The sequence below is a fragment of the Sorex araneus genome, chromosome 1 (assembly GCF_027595985.1).
Source record: "Sorex araneus isolate mSorAra2 chromosome 1, mSorAra2.pri, whole genome shotgun sequence".
Taxonomy (NCBI): Eukaryota; Metazoa; Chordata; class Mammalia; order Eulipotyphla; family Soricidae; genus Sorex; species Sorex araneus.
Genome location: NC_073302.1, coordinates 63,990,908 through 64,015,621, shown reverse-complemented (window position 1 = coordinate 64,015,621; position 24,714 = coordinate 63,990,908). Strand labels below are relative to the sequence as shown.

Below are 24,714 nucleotides of genomic sequence, written 5' to 3'. Positions count from 1 at the left end.
ACACAAATTTCTAGACTGTGAAGCTGCATATGCAGTCACATATTCCAAATTTCACTGTACTGTCAGTCTAGTAGAATCAGCAAATCTGATTGGAAAGGTTGAATGCCAAGCTCAGTGAGCAAAAATAGTGGCTCAACTAGCACTAAGCAGCATGGTAGATCTTCAGACAATGACTTTAATTTAAAAAATGTGAGATATAACAATTAACACAAATTGACTATTATTGGTCTAAGTTTTGACAATTCCATTTGTCTGTAGGTTATAACAAAGGATCATACTGTCACACTGTCACATCGATTTGCTCGAGTGGGCACCAGTAACGTCTCCATGTTTCCATTGTGAGACTTGTTGTTACTGTTTTTGGCATATTGAATACGCCATGGGTAGCTTGCCAGGCTCTGCCATGCGGGCAAGATACTCTCAGCAGCTTGCTGGGCTCTCCAAGAGGGGTGGAGGAATCAAACCCGGGTTGGCCACATGCAAGGTGAACGCCCTACCTACTGCGCTATTACTCCAGCCATATGAAGTAAATTTATTTGTGCCTGAAAAGGGGGAGGCTGGGGTGTAGGTGGGGAAACTGGAGGCATTGGTAGAGGGAAGGTCACACTGGTGGTGAGATTAGTGGCAGGATTGACATTGGATTATTTAATGCCAGAAACAACTATATTATGAAAAACTTTGTAAAGCACAGTATCATAATAAAAATTCTTTAAAAAATTTCCAACACTCAGTCTCATTTTCCCCCACCTCTAATCTGGCAATGAGATGCTCTAAAAGAGTTTACAGAAAAGTACCCCTGATTGCAAAGATTCTTTTTTCACCCTGCACAATGGTCAAACTACAACAACAACGAAAAATTGTTTAACGATATATTTACTTTATGTGTGGGAAAATTTATGCTTTACACTCTTATTTGTCTTTCTAACTCAAGCCTTTGAGTTTAGGCATAAGACATATTTTTCAGTATATACTCTAACTATTAGCTAATAGAAAAACAAATAACTGCAAAATCAATGAATCAGGAAAGCCCTTGCCTCCTTATAAAATAAGCTGTGTTTTCCCAGTATGTTAGATTTAATTAGAGAAGTTAAATCTAACCTTCAAAATTTTAATTATATTAAGCAAAGTTTTACTAATTTTATTTAATATGCTATCATCTAGGGGTTCAACTCCATATAATTATATGGAAAAGTGAGCTCAGGTCTTTGTGGCAGTCCCACTTCAAATTCAGCTAGGCTTTCTGTATTAGCAGTCTGTATTAGCATTTTCAAACTCATTATTTAACTGGGAAGTCAAAATTTGTCTGAGTTTACTGATGAATACTATGCCTTTCAAGTTTATTTTTTCTGTGGTCACTGGGGTATTTTTGTTTGAATCAAATTCATTTTTCATAGAAAAACAAATCAGGGTGAATGAACTTCCCAGTTTCTGTGTTTAAATTAAGGCCTTCAATCTCTTTAGTTATGTGTTGTCAGGCATATTATTTGTCTTAAGTCTCCTTTTTATCATACAATAACTGACCTAGAAAGCCTTTCCCTTTAAATCTCTAAATTCTAATGATATTTTACCAATTGTTCCATGACACCACATGTATTTCCCTAATTTGTGGCCAAACATGTATGTCTCACACTTGTTTCTTAGATTGGATGGGAAACTTCCTATTGATGCTTGCTTGTGAATTTCCTAGGGGTAAGTATGTCTCCATTTGGCCAATAAATTAGATAGTCAAAGTGGCATGACTGGTATTCAGTATGTGGACTCTGGAGAGAAACTGCCTGGGTTCGAATCTTTTCTCTCTGGTTCTGTCATGTTACAGGACAAGTTCGTCAACTTCCTTACTACTTCAGCTGTTAAAAGAGTCATCCATCTTGTAAATATCATCAGTTATGTATACAGTTAAACAGCACCTACTAATCCTATTGTCAATATTACCTATTATTAACATCAATCTATATGATCATAGCCAGACATCTTAGTACTTTGGGCTGGTTTTACTTCATTCACCTATAGATAGAAAGCTATCTATTTACAGGAAATTAAGAAGATTAAATAAAATACCTAATAGATTCTTGTGTCAGGAAGACAGTGTAAAGAGCTAGAAAGTATGCTTAACATAAAGGAGGCCCATATTCAATCCTCAGAAATACCTGTATTCTGGAGCCTAAGCAGAAGTGACTTCTAAACACCAAGCTGGGAGTAGCCCCCTGAACACCATTCGGTTCAGGGGTGTTCCGAATGGTTTGTTTCCAGAAACAAAAAAAAGTTTCAATAACTTTTGGTAGTAAGTACAGTGCTATCAAATTTAAATCTTTGCCACATCAATTGAATATTAATGAATTATTCCTCATTGAACATTAAGTTGTTAATACATTAATGCATTAAACCATAATAGTATTACATAAATTTATGAAGCAACTGTTTAAATTGTGTGAGTCAAACTTTCTAGAGCTCTGAAATATTTTTTTCCCAGTTCTTGGGGTTGAACCTAGCATCCCACATGAGGAAGCTGTGCACTGTCTGTTAAGTCTTACCCCAGGTCTATGCTTTGGAAGTATTTACTATACCTATCCACTCTTAAAAATATATCTTTGCCATGTCTCTGCCCTGAGAAGGGTCTCTAAATAGTTTTCTAATAAATAATTCATGTGGTCTCTAATTTTTCTCTCCTTTAGACTTTAGTTTTATATTTTCACACCTTACTGTCCCAGCAATTGGCTTCTCTTATCCAACCACTGCTTTTTGGGTCACACCCGGCGATACACAGGGGTTACTCCTGGTTCTACACTCAGGAATTACTCCTGGTGGTGCTCAGGGGACCATATGGGATGCTGGGATTCGAACCCAGGTTGTCCGCATGCAAGGCAAATGCCCTACCCGCTGTGCTATCACTCCAGCCCCTCTTATCCAACCACTGCTGCCTGTCCATTATTCAAGATTTCATCTTTAGTGCCAGTCATTACTTTGAACCCACATTACATTACATTACATTACTTAGCTTATCTTATACTTCAATTAAAATATAGATTACAATAAAATTCACAATATCCTCTCTCTCTCTCTCTCTCTCTCTCTCGTATTCTTTGAGTCATGGCAATAGCATTCATTTGGACTTCCAGAGACCATTTATTCGGAGCAATCTGAAATGTCCTTCTGCCTTGATCCCTTCATCAAAATGGCCAATTCCGAATGTGTAACTGGATAAGAAACATTACCCCAAACAAAATATTTTTAAAATTATCAATCCCCTCTGCAAGCTAACTGTGATAATTTTCCTTTGTATTTGTTTTGCCATGACCATCTTCCTTCATAAACCTTGTATGTACCTCATGTCCAATTGTTATGTGATGTCTTCCCAGTGACTTTCTCCATGGGATCTAATACTACTGACACAGACCTGTAAGAGTCATCTTCCCAGATAACTGTCCTTACCCACCAACTTGCCACTGAATATAAAGATTCCTATGGTAAATTAACTGCTTGGCCTTCAAACCTGTTCTAACAAATTTTAATGAAACTTAATTGCCTAAGACAGAAAAATCGAGAAAGGTTCTTAGCTCAGCAGGGAGCAAGTAACTACCATATAGTAGATATTCAGTAATATTTCATAAAATAGATCAAAGGAAACAGGTGTTCTTGCCTTTACTACCATTACTGCCCAGGCATTCTGGGTCTACCTTTAAAAACAACTTGTTTCTTTCCGATGATGAAGCTTGCATAATGAACTTCCTCTGATTTTTGGGTAGACTCCTATTTGTTTATCTAGATTAAATTCTGCAACTTTGTTTACCTATTCCATTTCAGGTCACTCTTTTTTGTTGCTTTGTTCTGTTTTTGTTCTTAGGCCACAACTGGCAGCACTCAGAGCTTTCCCCTGGCTCTGAGCTTAGGAATCAATCCTGGTTAGGCTCAGGATACCATATGAGGTGCCAGAGATCAAATCTGAGTCAGCTTCATGCAAGCACGTGCCCCACCTACTGTGCTGTCTCTTCAGATGGGCCAGTTACTTTTAAGATAGAGTACAACTTACCACATGCATCTATTTTTCTGTGTTTCCAACTGTAAGGTAAACCCTTTGAGGAAAGAGAACGTGTGTGTGTGTGTGTGTGTGTGTGTGTGTGTGTGTGTGTGTGTGTGTTGAAGCCACACCTGGCTATGGTCAGGACTGACTCCTATTTCTCTCCAAGGATCACTCATGACAGTGCTCCAGGATATGTAGTGCAAGGGACAACCAGGGTTGACTGTGTGCAAGGCAAGCACCTCACATCCTGTAGTATCTCTCTGGATCCAATTGGTATTAAAAATCCTCTTGGGTCTCTCTCAGCATAATATATATTGGTAAAAAATATCCCATTCTTCCTATAAGGATGAGTCCTTATATTGATTATTGGCTAATGGCTATAATTAGTAAATTATATATACTTAACAGATGCCTTAATTTTCCACTTAATACCCATTGGTCCCTAATGTTATCCAAACTGGAAAATTTGCATTCTCTTTTCTCATTTTTGGGACAGTGACATGGGTGGGTGGGCCATATTCAACCGTACTGAAGGGCTATTCCTGGTGTTGCTGCCTGGATTGGCCCATGCTTAGCACTCCTGAGTTGCACCACATATAAACTGGAGGAACATATGTGATGCCAGGGATTAAACTGGGGTTGTCACATGTAAGCCAAGTTCCTTAGGTCCTATACTATCACTCTTTCTCAGAAAACTTGAATTTTCTAACTTTCATGTTATTTCTAAGATTATTTTGAACTTCAAACTTGTTGGAATTTCTCATATCCTCCAACAAGAGTAAAACATCAGTATCATATAAGATTTTTATTCATTAAATTTTCTAAACTTTCTATCAGCCATAATGTACTCTACAAGACTTCCTCAAATTAGTGATATCTGGCAAATATTAGAGATATTCAACTATTTACTAAATTCTGTACACCTTGATACAAGTTATTCCACAGTAATGACTATATTCTATTTTTGTACATGTTTAAGCCATTTTATTCTTGGAATATAAAAAATTGATTGAATATTAAATTGGGAATTTGTGTTAGGAGAAGCAACCAAAACATAGTGTGGCAGAATGACGAGCTTATGCAGAAGCAGCTTAAGAACAATATATTGTTTTAGAAACACGCTAATACAAACACTTAGCTTCCTTTTCTTGCGTACCTTAATTTTTCTCCTTCAGTTCTAAAAATTCAATCAACTTACTTTATATTCTCATTTGCAGGTACTTCAGGCAGTTGCACAGTAATCATGCCATCCAAGTTGGTCTTCCCAATGAAGGCAGGCTTGGTACGGAGTACATCTGGTGCAGTCTTAGCTGTGACCCTGTGCTGCAGTCCACCCGCACTATTTCCTCGATTTGTCAGTACAAATGAATATGACTTCTCAGGCTTCAGGTTGACTATCAACTTCTGCGTAGCTCGACCATCCACTTCTTCCACCATTTTCCCATCATCATAAAGGATCTAGGGAATTGCAACCAACCAAAAAGACTTGGTTACTAGAGAGGCAAAATAAATTTTCTAAAAGGATGCACACTTGCTCACAGAAAAATGCTTATCAGAACAACTCTCACTCTGGGAAATTCCTAAGGCTATCAGTGTTCAAAGTTCTGGAAAAAATTCATTTTTTTCTGTTGGTTCTTAGTATGGATTCTAAAATGTTGCTTAGTTGGTCAAAATCACTCCAAGAAAGGTTTAATAACTATTTATAATTTGACTACTCAGTTGTATGTGCTCTTAATGAAATGTGTGCAGAAAAGCCCTAGGTTTTCACATAATTCCCCCTAAATCCTTTCAATTCTTGTTTCTAAAATAAATTTTTACTATCAAATATATTTCTCTAGTCATTTCATAGATTTCAACTTTTAGTAAACATCTCTCCATGTTGAATCAAAGTTTAAAATCTGCAAAGAATTCAGGCCAATAAATACATTTAAAACCTCCCAGAATATTGAACTGTAAATAGGTAGAAACCACGCAATTTTTTTGGACAGAAAAACAAAACTAGCAGCTAAATATAGTTCAGCTTGGAAGGTGGTCTATAAGTAATGGCAAGCCTGATACGCCCTGCCACCACCTCTCAAAGTGGAAAGGTTGCACTGCCAAAGTGCCACACTCTATCCCTTAAGTGACAGCCATAGCAAGTAGGCGGGAACAAGTCAAAGTGGAAGTCTGATTTGCAGAAAAAAAAACAAAACAGTCTTAGGTGCACCTTTCAAGTGCACCTCCATAATGCCTGCAATCTCTTTTGCAAGCAAGCAAACAACTTACTTTGAAAGGCATGGCAGAATTGTAATTCTCTGGAATCTCCCAAGACAGTAACACTGAAGTCTTCATTACTGCTTTGACATGGAAATTTTTTGCAAACACTGCTGGAAAAGGAAAAACAGTGTATTTAAACTACTCCTATAAACATATTACCTGACCTTTTCCATCATGGACCATAGGGCATAAGCTATATGCTGTCTATGCAAATCAGAGAGAAGTATGGTTTGCCTACCTGTTGAGAGTATTCATTTTAGTACCCCATTCTCATAAAGCTCTCTCCTTTCTCTCCAATTCAGTCAACTACATTATGCTTGTTTTCCTTACCTGAGGACTTTGGGGTGCTGTCAGCCAGACTTGCTGGGCATTCTAAAACTGAAATCTAAGGCATCCAGAACACATTAAGCTTCACATACTTTACCTTTTTGCTTTTGCTGAACCTATTAATATGAATGGGCCGATCAGTTATTTATAGCTTCAACATACTGATTTCCAAAGACCGACATTCCTTTAAAGGAGGAAGGGCCATAAGCAGACAAATCCTACCTTGATCCACAGGCAGTGTCCTGAACTGGACACTGGGACTATATGGCCCGGGCCCTTTGCTCGTGTGAGCACGTACTTTTACATCATATGTGGTATCTGGTTTTAAGCCAGTGAGTGTCATAGTGGTGTCAGCTGGAACAATAAGCTGCTCCATTGGAAGAAGAGGGATGTTGATATCCCTATAGAGGAGGGTATACTTGGTGATAATGCCATTTCTCTCTGCCAGGACAGGTGGCTGCCAAGATAACTGGACGGAGGTTGAAGTGGTGCCTTCTGAGTGGAGGTTCTGAGGAAATCCAGCTGGAACTTCTTCTGGAACAGAAATTTCCTTCACCATCTCCTCCCCAAAGCCCACTTTGTTTCTGGCTGAGAGCTGGAAGATATATGATGCTCCTTTGTGGATGTCTGTAGCTGTAAAGTGATCTTCTTTTTCAGAGAATTCAAGAGTCGTCAGTGGCTCCATATCCTTCCTGCCAAATTTTAGACGATAGCCCTGAATTGGTCCAAATGTGTCCACAGGGGGGTGCCACTGAACGAGAGCAGTATTCATCTGGGTGTGGTTTATCACAAGTCGGGGTTTCCCTGGAACTGGAGCACAACAAAATGGAGTGGTAAAACAAACCGACAGAGGTACTTGCATTTCAATCACTGCTGAGTGAAAATACCATTCACTGGGCTGCCCCATTCTTATTTGTAAAATGGTAGGTGCTTAATTTCTGTACTTCTGTTAAAATATGTTCCCTCTGATACTCTGGAGGAAGGCTGAGCTACTAGAATTTGACAATGGGTACAGTAAAGAAATTACTGAAACATCAAGGAAGTGGTGTTTTGCTAAATATATTCCCATTTGAAACCTACATAAAGGTTTCTACGATAGAGAAATGAGTCTGAGTAGAGATGAACTCAATAGATATGGTAAGAAAACAATTATACTCTATTCATCAGCACTGGGTACATGCACTGTACTAGACACTGCCCTGAGACCATTGTATGTAGCATCTCAATTGATTTATATCCATTTATTTTGGTGGGGGACTAAAGAGATAGCACAGTGGGTAGGGCATTTGCCTTGCATGGGGCCGACCTGGGTTCGATTCTTCAGTCCCTCTCGGAGTCAGGCAAGCTACTGAGAGTATCCTGCCCGCACAGCAGAGCCTGGCAAGGTACCCATAGTGTATTCAATATGCCAAAAATAGTAACAAGTCTCACAGTGGAGACGTTACTGGTAACCGCTTGAGCAAATCAATGAACAATTGGACAACAGTGCTACAAAAACAGTGCTACAGTGCTATGACCCATGGACATGTGATGCTGGAAACCAACCTAGGGTTGGCTGCACAGACATGTACTTTATCCCCTGTATTGTCTCTCTAGGCCTGATTTACATTCTTTTCTCAGAACTATACGCTCTTATTATAGTAAGAGTACTAATATGTCTATAAAAAGAATACAAGAACCAGAAAAATAGAGTATTCCAAGGTGAGATATATAATAAGTGAGATAAAAACAATTGTGAATGAGTCTGTAATCTAAACTCTTAAATACACTGCCATTCTACTTTTAGTTTTTCAAAAAAATTGCTTTGTTAAACTAAGAATCAACCTTGATGGATTTTGTCTATCCTTATAGTTTATCACCTACACAAGTGATTCTCATCAAATTCTTCATCTGAAAATGGGAATTACATTAAGACCTACTTCATGATGCAAGCGATATTAAATGAGAAAACACATGCAAAAGGCTAAACAGCAAGCTTATATTCTGTTAATATTCACCACAATTATTAATTACAACAACAATCTCTTTGTGATCAGGAGATAATTCCCACAGTGTATACTGTATTTCTTTTTAAGTCTAATACATTTGAAATGTAAAGAGTTTAATTTACATGTTTAATGGAGCATACTGCAACTTTTTAAATAAAGAACAATTATTTCCTGGAAATCACAGGAAAATATACTGACAATGTAGAGTCATGAGTCTTTTTGAAAATAGTCCCAAGGTTGGGAAAGGAGAAGATATCATTAGAATAAATGCTAAGTTAAAGAAATGAGAAAGAATTTTAGTAACTAAATACAGAAATCCAAAACTATGTGGCCACTAGTGCGGCTGCTCAACCTCATATCTCTTCATTCTCAGCAACGGAAAACAAATTATCAAATGCTTTATTTTCAGCAGGTCCAACTTTCGGAGGAGAAACTCCAAACAATAATAGTGAGTTTTTTGTTGAAATATTGAATGTAATCAAAGTAAAGAGAAATTAAAGTGAAATTTATCAGTTACACAGGCGGGGTGGGGACTGGGGAGGTGGGGTTGAGGGGAGGTATATTGTGGTTCTTGGTGGTGGAATATGTGCACTGGTGAAGGGATGGGTGTTTGAGCATTGTATAACTGAGGCTTAAACCCGAAAGCTTTGTAACTTTATACATGGTAATTCAATAAAAGAATAAATTTTTAAAAAAAAGAAATGAGAAAGAAGATAATACAAGATTAGGTAAGCTTACACTAATGGAAGATAGGCAATAAAAGTTATTACCAAAGTTTTAAAAAAAATTAAACAGGGTCAGAAAGATGGTCCAGAGATTAAGGTCCTTGCCCACAAGTGGTCAACTCTGCTCATTCCCTGGCACCACATGGTCCATGGAGTATTGCAAAAAAGAACCTCCAAGCACAGAGGCAGGAGTAAACTGCAACACACCCAGGTAATGTCCATTCCATGCATACCCAACAAAACAAAAACACAAGCAGAAACTTAACCAGAAGACTGAGGCAATATGTAAGACATTAATCTCTTAACTTGTCTTTATTCTCTATTTCAGAAATTGGGGACCCCAGTGTTGATTATGTTTCACCAAAACATACTCATCAAAATATTCCTTTCTATCCTTAAACAATTAAGTAGTAGTGTGCTTCACCTGCCTGGCTAAACTCATAGTAAGTTCACAGAACTTAGTCATTTCACACTACATGGAAAAGACAGTTTTTGGTGTTCATTATAGCTAATGTGAACATATGAACAAATGTTGAATGCTGGTCCAGAAATCAAATAAAAAATTTGGTATTATAATTTTTCAGGAAAAACTGTATCAAGAAATATTCACAGTGAAGACACTCTAAACACAAGCGATAATTGGAATGTGCTTGAATTATCCTATTAATTTTAGTTTTAAACATATTTGTCATTCTTCACCAAAAAGCATCTTGAAATATAACTTGTTTTAGTAACTATATTAAAATTATTTTATATTTCTTCATATGAACTACAATTCTAAGATGTAATTTAATAATATTTGTTAGTCATACTGGAATGTTTTTTATCCAAAATTTCAGTTTAAAACTGTGTGATAGTGTGCATTTGGAATAAAGAGAGGTAAACTCTTATTTTGAGTTTTGGGTCACTCTTCTTGTTGCTCAAGGCTTACATAGCACAGTGCTCGGGACATGATCTTTATCAGCCCTTTGGGAATCTTGAAGTGCTGGACTTCCTGAATGCAAAGATGCAAACACTCTAGTTATTTGTGCCATCTCCCTACCCCTAGACTGGCAAATTTTAAGAAAAAACCCTCACTGGTCTTTTAAAAATACGTAATTTGTGATAATCACAATTTAGCATGAATGAATGTCTTTACTAGCACACCCGCTCCTCTGGTATATGAGTATATCAAGGCTGTGAACTTAGAATCATGAGATCAAAGTGGTGATCTAGGAAAAAAGCTTTAGTTCTAGCTACAGATTACCACCAGTGAGCAGGAACTTTTCAGTGGACTTCCCCAATCAGGACAGTCCTCTTTAACTCTGGAAAAAAAATATCCACTAAATCTGAAAACTATAAAACAACTATCTCGGAATCACCAAGATTCACAAGTGAGGGATTCAAAAAAGAAACAAACACTGAGGCCACTAGATGAACAACTCACATTACTGCTTCAGCAGAGGTCAACCATATAAAAGGGATGCTGAAAATCTCTACAAGATATACAGAGAAGTAGTTTAGGTAAACTAAACTGAACTAAACTAAACTAAAAGGGTTTCTGGCAGCTGTGGTATTTTATCCATGAAATAACAGATAATACAAGGAAGGAAAGGAATGAGTCCTTCAACACTACTAATACGATTGAAAATCCACAAAATTTTATATATTATCAAAGAAATTCATTCCACTTCTGTCTTCTAGAAACTCTTGCAGTGTGAAACATTTACCAAGTACCCTCTGAGCAGAGATGCTTACTTCCACACAAAAGTTGGGTGCAAAATACAAATGGATACAGTATGGTTCATGAACTCTGATCAATGAAATACATATGGGTAAAGTAGGAGTAAAGGAAGTGATGCCTTATATATAGATTTATGGGTTTATGTTTCTGATGTTTTAGAAATTGCAGGTTCATTTATTAATTTTTGGAGGTGGGGGTAACATATCTGGTGGTACTGAGGATGTCAGGGCTTAAACACATACTCCTGCAAGCAAAGGCTCTAGTCCTTGACCTGTCACCCAGTCCTAGGTAGTCCGGGCTAATTTTAAAGGTCAGCCAATGGTCAGCTAACCGTCAATTATTCTCCTTACTCCAGCTTAGCAATGAAGAGTTGGCATGATAAAAATCTTTATTCCTCATTCAGAAGAGTTTAAAGTTTATTTCAAGCAGTGTTTTAATTACCATATTAAAAGTACCAGAGGGGCTCAGCTGTGGCATAAATAAGCAAATTCTAATTTATATCATGACATATAAGCTCCTTATCCTTTTGACTTTTTTAGTTCCTTTAAATCCCTTGCTGTCTTTTTCCCTAAAACTGTTTGCCAAATATCAGAAATGGCACACATGTCCTACTACCTTTTACTTATTAACAACAGTACTCATTGGTGATCCATCACCACAATCCCAGTGTTTCTAAATTTAGCTTTAGCTTAACCTAGCACCTAGTTAGCTTGAATGAATGTCTTTTCTTTTTTGATGTTAGCACACACCCTCCTCTGGGATATGAGTATATAAAGGCTGTGGACTTAGAATTATGAGATCAAAGTGGTGTGATAATAAGTCATTTATAATAAGAATCATAAATGACTGGCATAGTATTAATTCCAAATAACACAGAAGGCTCAACTAGCAACAGACAAGGGCTAAACAACTCCATGGTGTGTTAAAGCAGTTTTTATGATTTTTTTTACCAAAGTATTTTTGATAATTCCATTAGCCATTTAGTTATAACAAGCAAAATAAAATAAATTATTCTGAGCCTGGTAAGGGTTTAGGCATGGGGGGGCATGTTGGGAAAATGGGGAAAAGTCACTCTGGTGTTGGGATTGGTGTTGGAACACGAAATGCCCATAAAAACTGTATTATGAACAATATTGTAAATCATGGTGTTTAAATAAAGTAAAAAAAAAATGGTGGGCCTGAAGTGACAGTGCAGGGGGTAGGGCATTTGCCTTGCACTTGGTGAACGTAAGTTCAATTCCTAATCACTTTTTTGGTATCTCTGTATCACTGTCATCCTGTTGCTCATTGATTTGCTCGATTCCTAATACCGCATATAATCTCCTGACAATGTCAGGGGTGAACCTTGAGCACAGAATCAGGAGTAAACTTTGAGCACAGCTGGGTGAGGTCCAAAAAAATTATAATAATACTAATGAAGCATATAAGAAGGTCAGGAGACAGTTTCATAGGTAAGAGTGCCTGACTAACTTTACTTGAGGCACCAAGTTTATTTCTTGGAACCACACGGTCCCCTGAGTACCACCATTGTGGCCCTGGTGAGAAAGTACTGAATGACTAGAGCTGCACAGAACCACCAGACAGAAGCACGAAAATAGTCCTGACCACTGGGCTGAGCAATGCAGGGAGAGGTTTTTAAGTACTGGAGAGCCCTCTCCCCCGCCCAAAGTATAGTAATAACTTCAATGCAGTTTCCAGTTGCCATAAAACTTCAGAAGTTTTAAGCTTTAAAACTGATCTTCAGAAGGTAGACCAGTAAATGTAATATAGAACAATGGGAGTATGATCAAAGAAACTCCCTATCTGTCATAATCATTGAAACACACAGGCAGGTTAATATTTTATTCAAAAATCCCTTGGGTTACATGAATCCTAAATGATTTGCTAAGTTTTCAAAGATATGATTATTCACAGATTTTAAGAAGAATGCATTAAACACAAACATATCCCCCAACCAATAATTTTACACTTACAATATAATTTGATGAAAACTTTGGAGTTCTACATGGGAGTTATAACTAAATACTCTTATTATTGTGGTTGTGGGGCTCACATATGTGAGATTAGTAGCACTGTCCTATGTTGTTCATGGGCTTGCTTGAGTGGGCACCAGTAATATCTCCATTGTGAGACTTGTTTCACAATGTAAGATCAGTAATTCTTCATACTCACATAAATAAAATTATTTCATAATTGTACATAAAACAATACAAATTAATGATTCACTGGTCATTTGAGAATAAGCTGTAACTAGGGAATGCTTTTTTATCTAGGCAGATTGGCAGCACAGAAAACTACAGTGATTCTCCTAAAGGAATTATAAATCTGGATTCTCACACCTCTAACCCAGGTTTGGTAGGGAACCCACAAGAAAATAACTGTGAGACATCTAAATTATAAGCACTAGGTGTCTCACTACACTGGTATCCATTAAGAAATGTCATAAATTAAGAATATTCCCAAAGATGCGTGCTGAAAATAGACTATAGACTGAACATGACGGCCACTTAATACCTCTATTGCAAACCACAACACCCAAAAGGAGAGAGAAAGCAAAAGGGAATACCCTGCCACAGATACAGGGTGAGGGTAGTGGGAGGGATACTGGGATCGTTGGTGGTAGAGAATGGGCACCGGTGGAGGGATGTGTACTTGATCACTGTATGACTGAAATGCAAGCACAATAGTTTGTAAGGCTGTAACTGTACCTCATGGTGATTTATTAATAAAAAAGTACTTAAAAATAATATTCCCAATTAATTCTATAGGTGTGTAAAGCGTGCATATTCTAAATATGTTTCTGTTCAATGACTAAAAAGTTATGAGGTAATTAATATTAACTCATTTAAACAGGCAATACCTTGCCTTTCTAAATGATGTATATGCCTGGCCTATAAATCTCCCACTTTCTTCTCATTATGGGAATCTCAAGTTACAGACAATACATGAGTTTGAAATTCTCTCTGAAGACAGTTAGTTATAAAGACGGATGAAGGAAACATATCATCTTCATTTTGGTATTTAACTTCAGGGTTTTACCCTTGTTTGCTTCCATTACAATAGAGGCTGTTTCCACGCCAATCAGCATGGACCTCTGAACCCATATCTTCTGTGCAGGGTGCTAAATGCACTTGATACGATGGTATTCTTAAAAAAGCAAAAAAGGAAAAAAACCCAGAAGACTTTGTCTTGAAGGAGCTTTACCATCTGTGATCCTGCTGCTTGAGGCAATTCCAGGTGGCGGGATGTGAGCGAGGCAAATCTTATGACATTTAGACAAATTTGGCAGTGAGCAAGGCACCCAGGAGGGCACTCAACATCACAGCTGTTCTTTGCTTTATGCCGTTACACAGAGGTGTGTTCCTAAAAAGTTGTGTGAGAAGTGACTCAGGAGGAGTAATTCAAATCATAGTTTAAATGTTCCATGGGAGACGGCTATATTAAGAGACAAGAAGAGAATTCTTTTATAATTATCTCTTAATTTATGTGTTTTACGATGTCAAGTCTTTCTTCATGCTGGCTTTTTCTAAAGTGGCCAACCAAAGTGATTGAATAAAACATTGAGAAGCTTTGTTCTTTAGAAAAAGAATAACTGTATACCATTTTTTTTGTTTTCCTTCATTATCTTTTCTGTTCTCTAGTCCTCCTTCCAATTGGCCTCTTTAGAAATCCTTACAGCAAGGGGTGAAGATGAGAAAGTAACAAAAAGTGAAACCAAGTTGTCAATTCAGTTCAAGAGAGTGATTCTTTCTTCTAGATGGGTGTGTGGTTGGGAGAGGGAGAGGGAGTTCCCTGACCTTCCTTCCTGTCCGGTCCTCCCTGTGGACGTTCACGGGTCTGACTGCACATCATTTGTATCTTAGTTCAAACAGCCTTCCTCTAAGAGACCATCTCTGAGGATCCTTTCCAAAACATACACTAGTGGCTAACCTGTCCATAAGGCCCACTTTTATTTCTCACTTGTGGCTGTATATATATATACACACACACACACACACACACAGACACACACGTTGCATAATGTGGTATATATAGCACAGAAAATAAGTATATGGTCATCTGGAACATGTTCAAGGCACATATAGGTATACATGTATTTACCTGCCCCAGTGGTGGACACCAATTTGGGCTTGCTGCGAGCACCATCTCCCTTGGTGGTGTAGGCTGTGACAGTAAGGGAGTAGGAAGTTTCAGGCTGTAGCCCAGAAATGATCATGTCCTGAAATGATACAACAGAATGGCAATGATTCAAAACATACAATGAATAACCTAGGGGACAGGGACAAGAGGCGTCCATCTTCATTCTGCACATGCCTGGACAGTCACTGCAGCCATGCCAAGCACTGGGATTTTCATGCCTGGAGTTCATGCTAGGGATTATCTGTTTTCATGCTGCTACTGAAGTGGGGTCTTTAGCTATTCAAAGGAGAGGCTCTAAGACATAGTATGTAAAACAACAAAACCAGAAGCCAAACTTCCTGAATTCTTGGATAGGAGGCGCCCTCTCATTTACTAGTCTGGCTCGTCTGGTGGGTTTAACCCCTCCATGCCTCATATTCCCTTTTGAAAACTGAATTCCTCCAGAATCACTAGGAGTTCCTAATGTTACTGGAGGAGTAATATCAGATCAAGAAAATTACAGCTGCTCCCAGTGAGCACTCTACAAGGCAATTATTATTTCTGTGCCAGTAACTCCCCATATGCACCTGCTGCTGCCGGGCCTGGGATGGATGATAGAGCTGAGAGTGAAGCTGTTTGTTTTGTCACCCTGTGAGTATTTCGCCAAACTGAACATATGTTGGACCTAGATTTCCTGAGAATCAGAGAAGTTTCTTAGAACTCAAGTAGCATCTTACTGATAGTATAGGCTATGAGCTCAAATTATCAGACATTAAAGAAAATCTGCCAAGATATTTACATCACCTCACAAATGTGAGCTCAATCAATCTTTATTACTTAGAAAATGTTAAAGATCACAAAATTATCTATCAAAATAAAAGTGTCCAAAGTTCTGATTTTCTTAAGACCAGATAATCTTAGAATTGTTATTGCAAACGGGAAATTACATGGCTTTTTTTAGAGTATTGTTTTACATTTGTTCTAATATTTTCTTTAGGGCTATAGCACACATGTACATAGTGTAGCAACTGAAAATTCAGATCTTTGGCCTAGCTATATTTTATAAATGGATATAGACAAATCTGAATAAAAGTACAATGTCATTGTCTTCTACATCTAAAGATAATGAAAATGTGAGTTCACTAAATGGACTGGATTGTGTGGAGAAAAGCAGTGTTTGACTGCGCAAGGCTGTAATGGGTACCACAGAGCTCAATTGTTGAATCTTATCCCAGATAATGATAGCATTGGACAATGTGTTTCCTTAAATAGGTATAACTATCATCACTGTGCAGACTCAAGAACTTCATATACCTTTCTAAGTAGCCACTGGAAATGAGATTTTGCCAGATAAATGGACTGAATTTTGGGTTTTTATCTTTACGAACTTGGAATCATTACAAAAAATATAAAACCAAGTCAATTACTTGATAATGGCATTCCAAATTATAGATGATTATTTATATATCTATATATGCATATATATTCTAGTCCAAACATTGTAATATGTAAATGCCTGCATTATTTCTCCAAAGTCCCTATTATATGACAGTGAACTGTGACTGGAAACAGACTGTACTGTAGCACTGTTTTCCCATTGTTCATTGATTTGCTCGAAGGGCACCAGTAATGTCTCCATTGTGAGACTTGTTGTTACTGTTTTTGGCATATCGTATATGCCATGGGAAGCTTGCCAGGCTCTGCTGTGCAGGCGAGATACTCTCGGTAGCTTGCTGGGCTCTCCGAGAGGGACAGAAAAATTGAACCTGGATAGGCCATGTGCAAGGCAAACGTCCTACCCGCTGGGCTATCACTCCAGTACAGAAACAGAAAAGGAACAAAAAACTTGTGCAAGTTGCTCATTTATTTATTTCTCTTCATATTTTCTAATTTATTCTCTAAGTTTTTGATTATTAAGATTCAAGTAATGACCCATGAAATCAATTAAGTCAGTCCATACCAACTTAAAAAAAGTATACATGAATAAAAACATTAAAAGTTTTTAGATGTTTAAGGGTAAAGAATTATTTTGACAATCTTTATTTTACATATACACATGCACTGGTTGTTACATATGATGCAATTCTTACTATGGGTTAAAATAATTTTAATTTTTTCTATTTTGTTTCTGTGATAACTGATTCTTATATATTTAACAAGATTTCCAATAGTCTTCTGCTCTGGTAAGAAGGGTACTTATTTTATTTATTTAGTAGCGAAATAATATATTAAATTGTTTTTACCTTAATTTTATTTTGAATAGTTATAGCAATTATTTAGCACTTAAAAGTTAAAAACCACTTTAACTTCAGATGATATTAAAACATTGATCTCAGGGGCCGGAGCGATAGCACAGCGGGTAGGGTGTTTGCCTTGCACACGGCCGACCCGTGTTTGATCCCCGGCATCCCATATGGTCCCCTGAGCACCGCCAGGAGCAATTCCTGAGTGCAAAGCCAGGAGTAACCCCTGAGCATCACTGGGTGTGACCCAAAAAGCAAAAAAAAAAAAATTGATCTCAGCTATTTTTAACACTAACTTACCCAAAGTTTTCATTCATGTCAAATTAGAAAGATCACTATTCCCTGATTATATGACATTATTAATAGCCTCAATGGCTACTTCTGCTATTTTGACCTTTTGAAATTACATTGTTCTCCCTCTCTCTCAATCTCTCTCCTTTTCTATAATTACTTATTCTGAAGTTCTCAGCTAAGTCAGGAACTATTGATTATACCATTCAAGTCTACTATCACTGAATCCATAGTTCTTACTAACACTGTCACTCACCAGTTCATCCAACTAATTAGTGGCACACTGCTTAAGATCATTTAAAAATATGTTACAGAACTTTCTGAATTTCCAGTAGTTCTTGGCCATTTAAATCATATGTCCTCAAAAGTAAGTGGCACATCTAGCAGATCCAATAGTATATTTTATATAAGCTCTTAATAGATTAGATAATCTATGCATTTTCATTAAAATTGAAATCATTCTTCAGTAATACTTTCTGCTTCTTGGGATGATTAACTTGAGTGTTCTCAAATTCAATAGAGAAGCATTTCAATAGAGTTAATTAGTGACAAGCCTGTGTCATGTTACCTACTTAATGTGAAACCCTGGAACATGATTTTGAGTAGTCTGTAACAAACAACTTGACATCCTAGGTGTGCAGTGCCTCCAGTGTAAGCATGCTTCCTCTGTGTCATAAGGTAGTTAGTAGCAGCCAGCAAAACAAACATAAGCTCATAATAGTTCTTATGAAATTGATAGCACCATGCCAATTTCACAAAAAAAGGTATGTCACATAGTGAATACTGTTTAAAAAATATTAGTTCATGCACTCAAGCAAACTATGATGACATATCAGAAATAGTGAAAGGAGTATCAAAAAGGACAAGCATTTCTAATCTGTTTTGATAAAACAGTAACAAATTACTCACATGTTCAGTAGTATCATCAAATTCCCACTGATAGAGATTAATATAGTTGGGGATGGGGAAAACAAAATAAAAAGAAATGAAGAGAAATTTGTAGCCTTATATAGGCAATACAGCCCTCCAAAGATTAAATATTTTAAGTAAGCAACTGAAACACTGTATAATAAAATCTCAGTGAGTTTAAATGAGTTCTTCGGCCTTTCTCATTCCCCTTTGAGAGGTCAAGAGTAAAGACGATCTGCATTGTTTTCACTGATACCAGATAATTTTTTAATGTGTGTTTCATTACAATAAATAAATAATACATAGCAAAAAGCTAATGTTTCCAATTATACACTACTCTGTGACACTTATTTTTGACTTCTTAGGTTACACAATTAAGTCAATAATAAGATTAACATCATTAATTAATACTGAAGTCATATAACACCAGTGAAGTAGAGCAAGATGTAATAAAATTTCAATAATTGGTTTCAAGAGAATATATGAACTAGTCAAAAACCCAAACACACGCATATACACAACAGAAAGAAAATGAACAATGAAAAAATGAGAGCCAAAGTCCAAGATAGGAGAAATGACTGAAATAACACTTAAGCACATTGTATCATATAATTTAATTTGTTACCATACTTAATAATGGAAATAGAGACAGAACTATAACTCTATCAGGAAAAATATTTTAGAATAGAAGGAGGATTCCAAAGCATGATGATTATATTTTTCATAATTTTAAATTCACAAGATAAACACAGGTATTACTGGCTTCATTAATTTTATACTATGAGTACTTTTATAGGCAGTAAAAATACTTAGGAAAAAAACAAATCTACAGGCTTTTTATCAAAGCCTAAAAGGACTTTATAAATCTCCAACTAGATTTATATATGTGGCCTTTGGTCCAAAACCAGAAACCAGATGGTTCACTAGTTCAGTTCCCTCTCTCTAAATGTTTCCAAGTGGAAACACAACTTTCTTGAGTTGATGACATAGGTGTGTCCTCAGATGTCTCAGAGCATTTATTGTTTCCTTACTTTAATAGAAACAATAATGTAAAACTTATTAATCGTATATAGCAGCTTTCAACTTATATAGCAGCTTTTAACTCATATGTTTATCATATTAAGGCTTTTTTTTTTTTGCTTTTTTGGTCACACCTGGTGATGAACAGGGGTTACTCCTGGCTCTGCACTCAGGTATCATCCTTGGTAGTGCTCTGGGAACCATATGGGATGCTGGGAATCGAACTCAGGCTGGCCGCATGTAAGATAAACGCACTAACCGCTGTGCTATTGCTCCAGCCCCAGCATTTCTGATTAAAATATGTTTCAATCAAACCAAATCCTTTTCTATGCCAAGTAACCTATTTGGTGTAAATGTAAAGTATTCCCTGACTGATAAAATCCCATTGCTACCAGAGTCAGTATTAGCATTGCAGTTTAATTGAAATTTTCCTCTCCCTTTCAGAAAATTTGGTATAATACACATAGCTGTATAATGGAACTATATTTTAATCACTAATAATTTCTTTAAAAAAATGAAAACAAGGGTTTTAAAACTGATCATAGAAGCAGGGGTAAATACATGGTTATAAATACTACCCTAAGTGCAATAGGACTTTCCACAGATTCAATCACTCTTAGTATTAATGAACTTGGCTCAACATAGGAGAAACCAATTATTTTGTAGGAAGCTCTAATTTAGTTTTTATCATCATCATCATCTTCATTTTAGGAAAATGAAACAATTACCCCTTTGTTATGGTATGATAAGAAGTACTACCATAAACATTGTCTGGATACCTTTTCCTGAATAAAAATGCCCATTTTTCAAAAAAGAAGCCATACATTTAGAAACTAGATTAATTTATTTCCAAGTAGTTTTAGCATAAAAGATCCTATCAGCAAAATTGCTGCTCGGACAACTTCTCTTGGGTTTTATTAAACCAATCGTTTTGTTTTGAAGCCAGAGAGGCAAACAGGCAAACAGATACAGCTGTAAAAAAAAAAAAGTGAATATTTGTTTCTTCAGAAAAGTTCCAGTTTTTTTCATCAGGTTTGAGTATCAGTTTATCATGCCACATTTCCTCACATGAAGCCAACTCTGACTGAGAAGACTTTTAGGCATCATGTTCTTTTGAAACTAGAGTTTTGTACAGAATTTCTTAAATGTCCAAAAAAAAAATAATGGAGCTCTATTCAAATTATAGATAAAAACAAGCACATCCTTTACAAACAAAGGAATGGAATTTTAGAGGCTTACCTGTGCATCAGCCAGCATGACATCCTTCAGCATGGGCTGGCCCCTGGGCTCACCGTTTTCCATTCTCACATAGTGCACCTGGTATCCTCTTATCTGGCCATGCTGTTTATTGGGCACAGGTGAGCGCCATGAGACTTTAACAGATGTTGAGTTGACAGCCTCTACCTCGACTTTGCGAGGAGGACCACTAGGAACTGGAACAACATCATTGGATAAAAGAAAATTATAGGCACTTGTCCCACCCAGTCAGAGCATTTTCTTTAATTAGGATTTTTTTTTTTTGCTTTTGATTAGTTTTGCTTTTAAAAAAGGGCAGACCCACTATGATTCCTTTGAGGAACACAAACATTTTCAACCAATGAAAATGCTCAACCAATCTGCTCTACCTTTTAAGAAAAGATCAAAAAACATGACCGATGTCAAAAAAGAAATGGAAGAAAAAAAGAGTATCAGAGAAATAGAAAAACATGTAAAAAAAATGTACAAAAGCCAAGGAAGATGCTTTGAGTTTCAAAGCATTAACGCACAAAGAGGTATAGCATTGAAATAATAACAAAAACTGATTGTTGACTGTTGTATGCTTTTCAAAGTTTTCTTTTTTTATAGCAGAATAAAAAGATTCTTGATTATATGGATTTTCTTCTCTTTTTTTATTCTCTTATCAAAGAAAGGTATTCCATATAAGAGATGCCAAAAAACGAAAAGCCGAGCATCAGTGTCTCTGAAATATGCAAGACAAAAAAGGCAACAAGAAGGTAAGAAGGCAGTTTTGAAAAGTTAACTTCAAAATGTGAAAGAAGTCACTACCAAAAGCCAAGAAGCATGCAGAGGACTTTAGATGGAGGTACAAAGAAGGACCTGGACGTCAAGGTCATAGGTGCAAACAGCTCTTTTTAAAGGGAAGCAAATTACTCTCTTGAAATTGGGAGAAAAAAAAGAAGAAGAAGAAGAAAGCGCCCAGGTTGTAGTAAAGTGATGTCTTTGACAAAAATACCGCAGTTATAACGACGCTGGGTCAAAAAGATGAGCAGAGAAAAAAAAAATAGGTTACTGTGAGCCTATCAAACACAGTAGACCAAGACTGTGTCAGAAGGGTGCAAACTGACGGAGCAGAAGCAACATACCATCTTCATCGGTTCGAATCAACACGGACAAGCTCTCAGGGCCAGGGCCGACATCTGTATGGGCTGTCACAGTGATCCGGTACTCAGTCCATTTTTCCAGCTGTTCCAAAAGGTATTTGGTAGTGTCCGAAGGAATTCCCAAAATCTCATGAGGTTTGTCATCTTCTCCGTCCATGGCGGTATACTTGATGGAGTATTCAGTAATAATGCCATTCTGTTTTTCCACAGGTGGAGGTTGCCAACTTACCAAAATACTAGTGGAACTTGGGCTGGAGCAACTAATGTCTTGAGGAGGAGCGGACGGCTCTTATTTTGGTAGTGAGTTAAAGGAGGGTTTGAGTGAAAGGACAGGAGTGGTTGAAAAAAAATGATAAAACAAAAGAAAAGGCAAAAATAAATAAACGAACAATAAGGGCAATGAAACAAAAATAAGGCTTTCAAACTTAAATTGGAAAATTTAAAGTACCTTGGCTTAGTAATATGAAGAAATAAAATTTATGTACCTTGGCTTAGTAAAATGAAGAAACAAAATATGAATAAATGATCAAAGTAATGGCTAAATAATGGGTGGGGGGTTATGTGAAAATGAAATCTTGACATAAAAGAGCCTCAAATAAAATTACCTACCTGCAATTTAAATTCTTCTGCTAAACCAATCTCTCAGTATTCCCAGCCCTACTATAAACTATCCAATGTCAAAAGAGCTGCAAATAGTTTAAGATTTAGCATGAGATTATCTGATGTGCTTCTTAGATGCTATCTTAAACTTTCATGTATACTACATTCTAAAATGAGGGTGATTTATATGCAGTACTCATTTATGAAAGGGATTAAAGCATGAAAAGTTTCAGTAACTGTTAAATACCCTTCCATTAATCACAGTTTAAAAAAATAATAAAAGCGAAAAAAGCACCACTAACATAAAAGAGTCCCTCTATCTCAAAAACTGAGTTGACTTGATCAGTTTTAATGAGAAATACCAACCTAACATTGATCTTAGCCCATATACAGTGAGCATGCAGAATCAATAAAGGATGAAAATGCATAGTCCAAGATTTACCTACCCGAGGGTAATGTCAGGCTTGTTGATTCTGACTGTAACTTGTACTTACCCTATATCAACTTTCAGCTGTTTTTATTATACCTCTTCTTGAGACACCATTGCTAGTAAAGAATTAGATCCCACCAGCAAATTTGGGTAAAATCAATAATAATCATCTATCCTTTACAAAATGTCAATAACATGGCCATTAAAAAGAGTTTCTCAAAGACAACCCCCTCGAGCACCATACGGAAAAGCTATGACATATGTGCAAAGATATACTTTCTTACTGCACATTCTAAAACAGACTGGCTGATTTCTGAGCAATAATTTTCCATCAAATTAATCAAATATCTCATTATTTGGAAAAATTTGACAAGCAACAAAGAGCAGAGCAACTGCTTTTATACATTATTTTTGAAATAACATTTGTTCCTAAAGAACAAGTGTAATAAGAAATATATATATTTTTCTAAAGATGATATATGGTAGAATGAGTAAGTCAACTCTTATTTTATACTTGAGTATATAATTTGGATATTTCCTTAGACTTTTTAAGTCTTAATATTATATAGTATCCATTGAGTCCAGTTGTTTAGAAGATTTTCTTAATTTACTTGCCTTGTGTTCTTCATTATAGTCAATCAAAATGAAAAGCTCTTTTGTATGGACAGAAAGAAAATCCTCCTCACATAGCCCTATAAATTTGGAATAAAACTTGCAACATTACTAGACTATCTTTTTCATTGATCCTGGCTGGAGATTTTATTTTTCAAACTACAAACATTTCAGGACTGGGAGGTAGCTCAAAGGGCTGGAGTGCTTTTCTTGTTTGTGTTTGGCCCCAGACATCACCCAGACAAGCACTGCCAGGCTGAGAGTTTCCAGAGTCCTACCGAGGACTTTTGCCTTTGCCAGACTTGAAATTTTATATGAATAAGCTGACGTCACTAAAGAATTAAGGAACAATTCTAAATACTCTCATATGAATAGTAGTGTTGTGAGAGTTTTATCACTCACTGTGTGAAAGGAAATTTATCTTGCAAAAAATATAAATTTTATATTTGTTGATAGGTCTCAAATTAGTAAAAGCAACATCCTCTTTACATAATTCAAGTACTCACACATATCTATTCCATTTATTACTAATTAAAAGTCTAAGGAAATAGCTCCATAAAACACTTTAATTCAAAGTAAATGCTTGCTTAATAGACTAACTGTACAAAGTAATTAATGAAGGCAGTTTTATAAGCCAACAAACCTTTTATCGAAACCAACCTCCTATACAATATACAAAACAATCCTCCCTGACACAATAAACCCTCACTGTGACAATATAGTTATGCTTGAGGTTATAGTTCTACGAGAAATTTAACCCAAGGAAAAAATGAACTATTTAGAACTAATATTGTATTTGTGATTATTCCATTATTCCTAAATGTGCCTAATGCAGGTTTCTGTGAATGTTCCAAATTTCTGCATGTATAAAACAATCACAAAAGCTGAGTTTGTATGGGTTTTAAAAAATAAAAATAAGGTTCTAAAATAAAGATTTGCTTGTTAATAAATTTAAAACCAATGTGCTAAATGGAGATAAAACTTTGATGTTCTGTTGCCTCTTTATTTTCATAAGTTCTCCTCTGATTACCTTTCAGTGTTCCAACCTGAATTTCGTTCTATAGTCTGATAA

At 36.5% G+C, this 24,714-nt stretch overlaps 1 protein-coding gene across 7 annotated transcripts in view; it reads right to left on the bottom strand.

Moving 5' to 3' along the window:
* PTPRD (protein tyrosine phosphatase receptor type D) overlaps nt 1-24,714 on the bottom strand; it is a 1,592,809-nt gene that overhangs the window by 170,348 nt on the left and 1,397,747 nt on the right. For 5 of the 7 annotated variants that reach the window (XM_055135897.1, XM_055135904.1, XM_055135912.1 and 2 more), the window contains 2 exons: nt 6,284-6,381; nt 5,217-5,476 (listed from right to left, as the gene is read on the bottom strand). In XM_055135897.1, coding sequence (XP_054991872.1) covers nt 5,217-5,476; nt 6,284-6,381 — 358 coding nt within the window. Of the gene's footprint in view, nt 1-5,216; nt 5,477-6,283; nt 6,385-6,823; nt 7,412-15,138; nt 15,257-18,599; nt 18,627-20,858; nt 21,053-21,982; nt 22,289-24,714 lie in introns of all 7 variants that reach the window. The other 2 variants (XM_055135889.1, XM_055135922.1) reach the window with 2 other exon arrangements.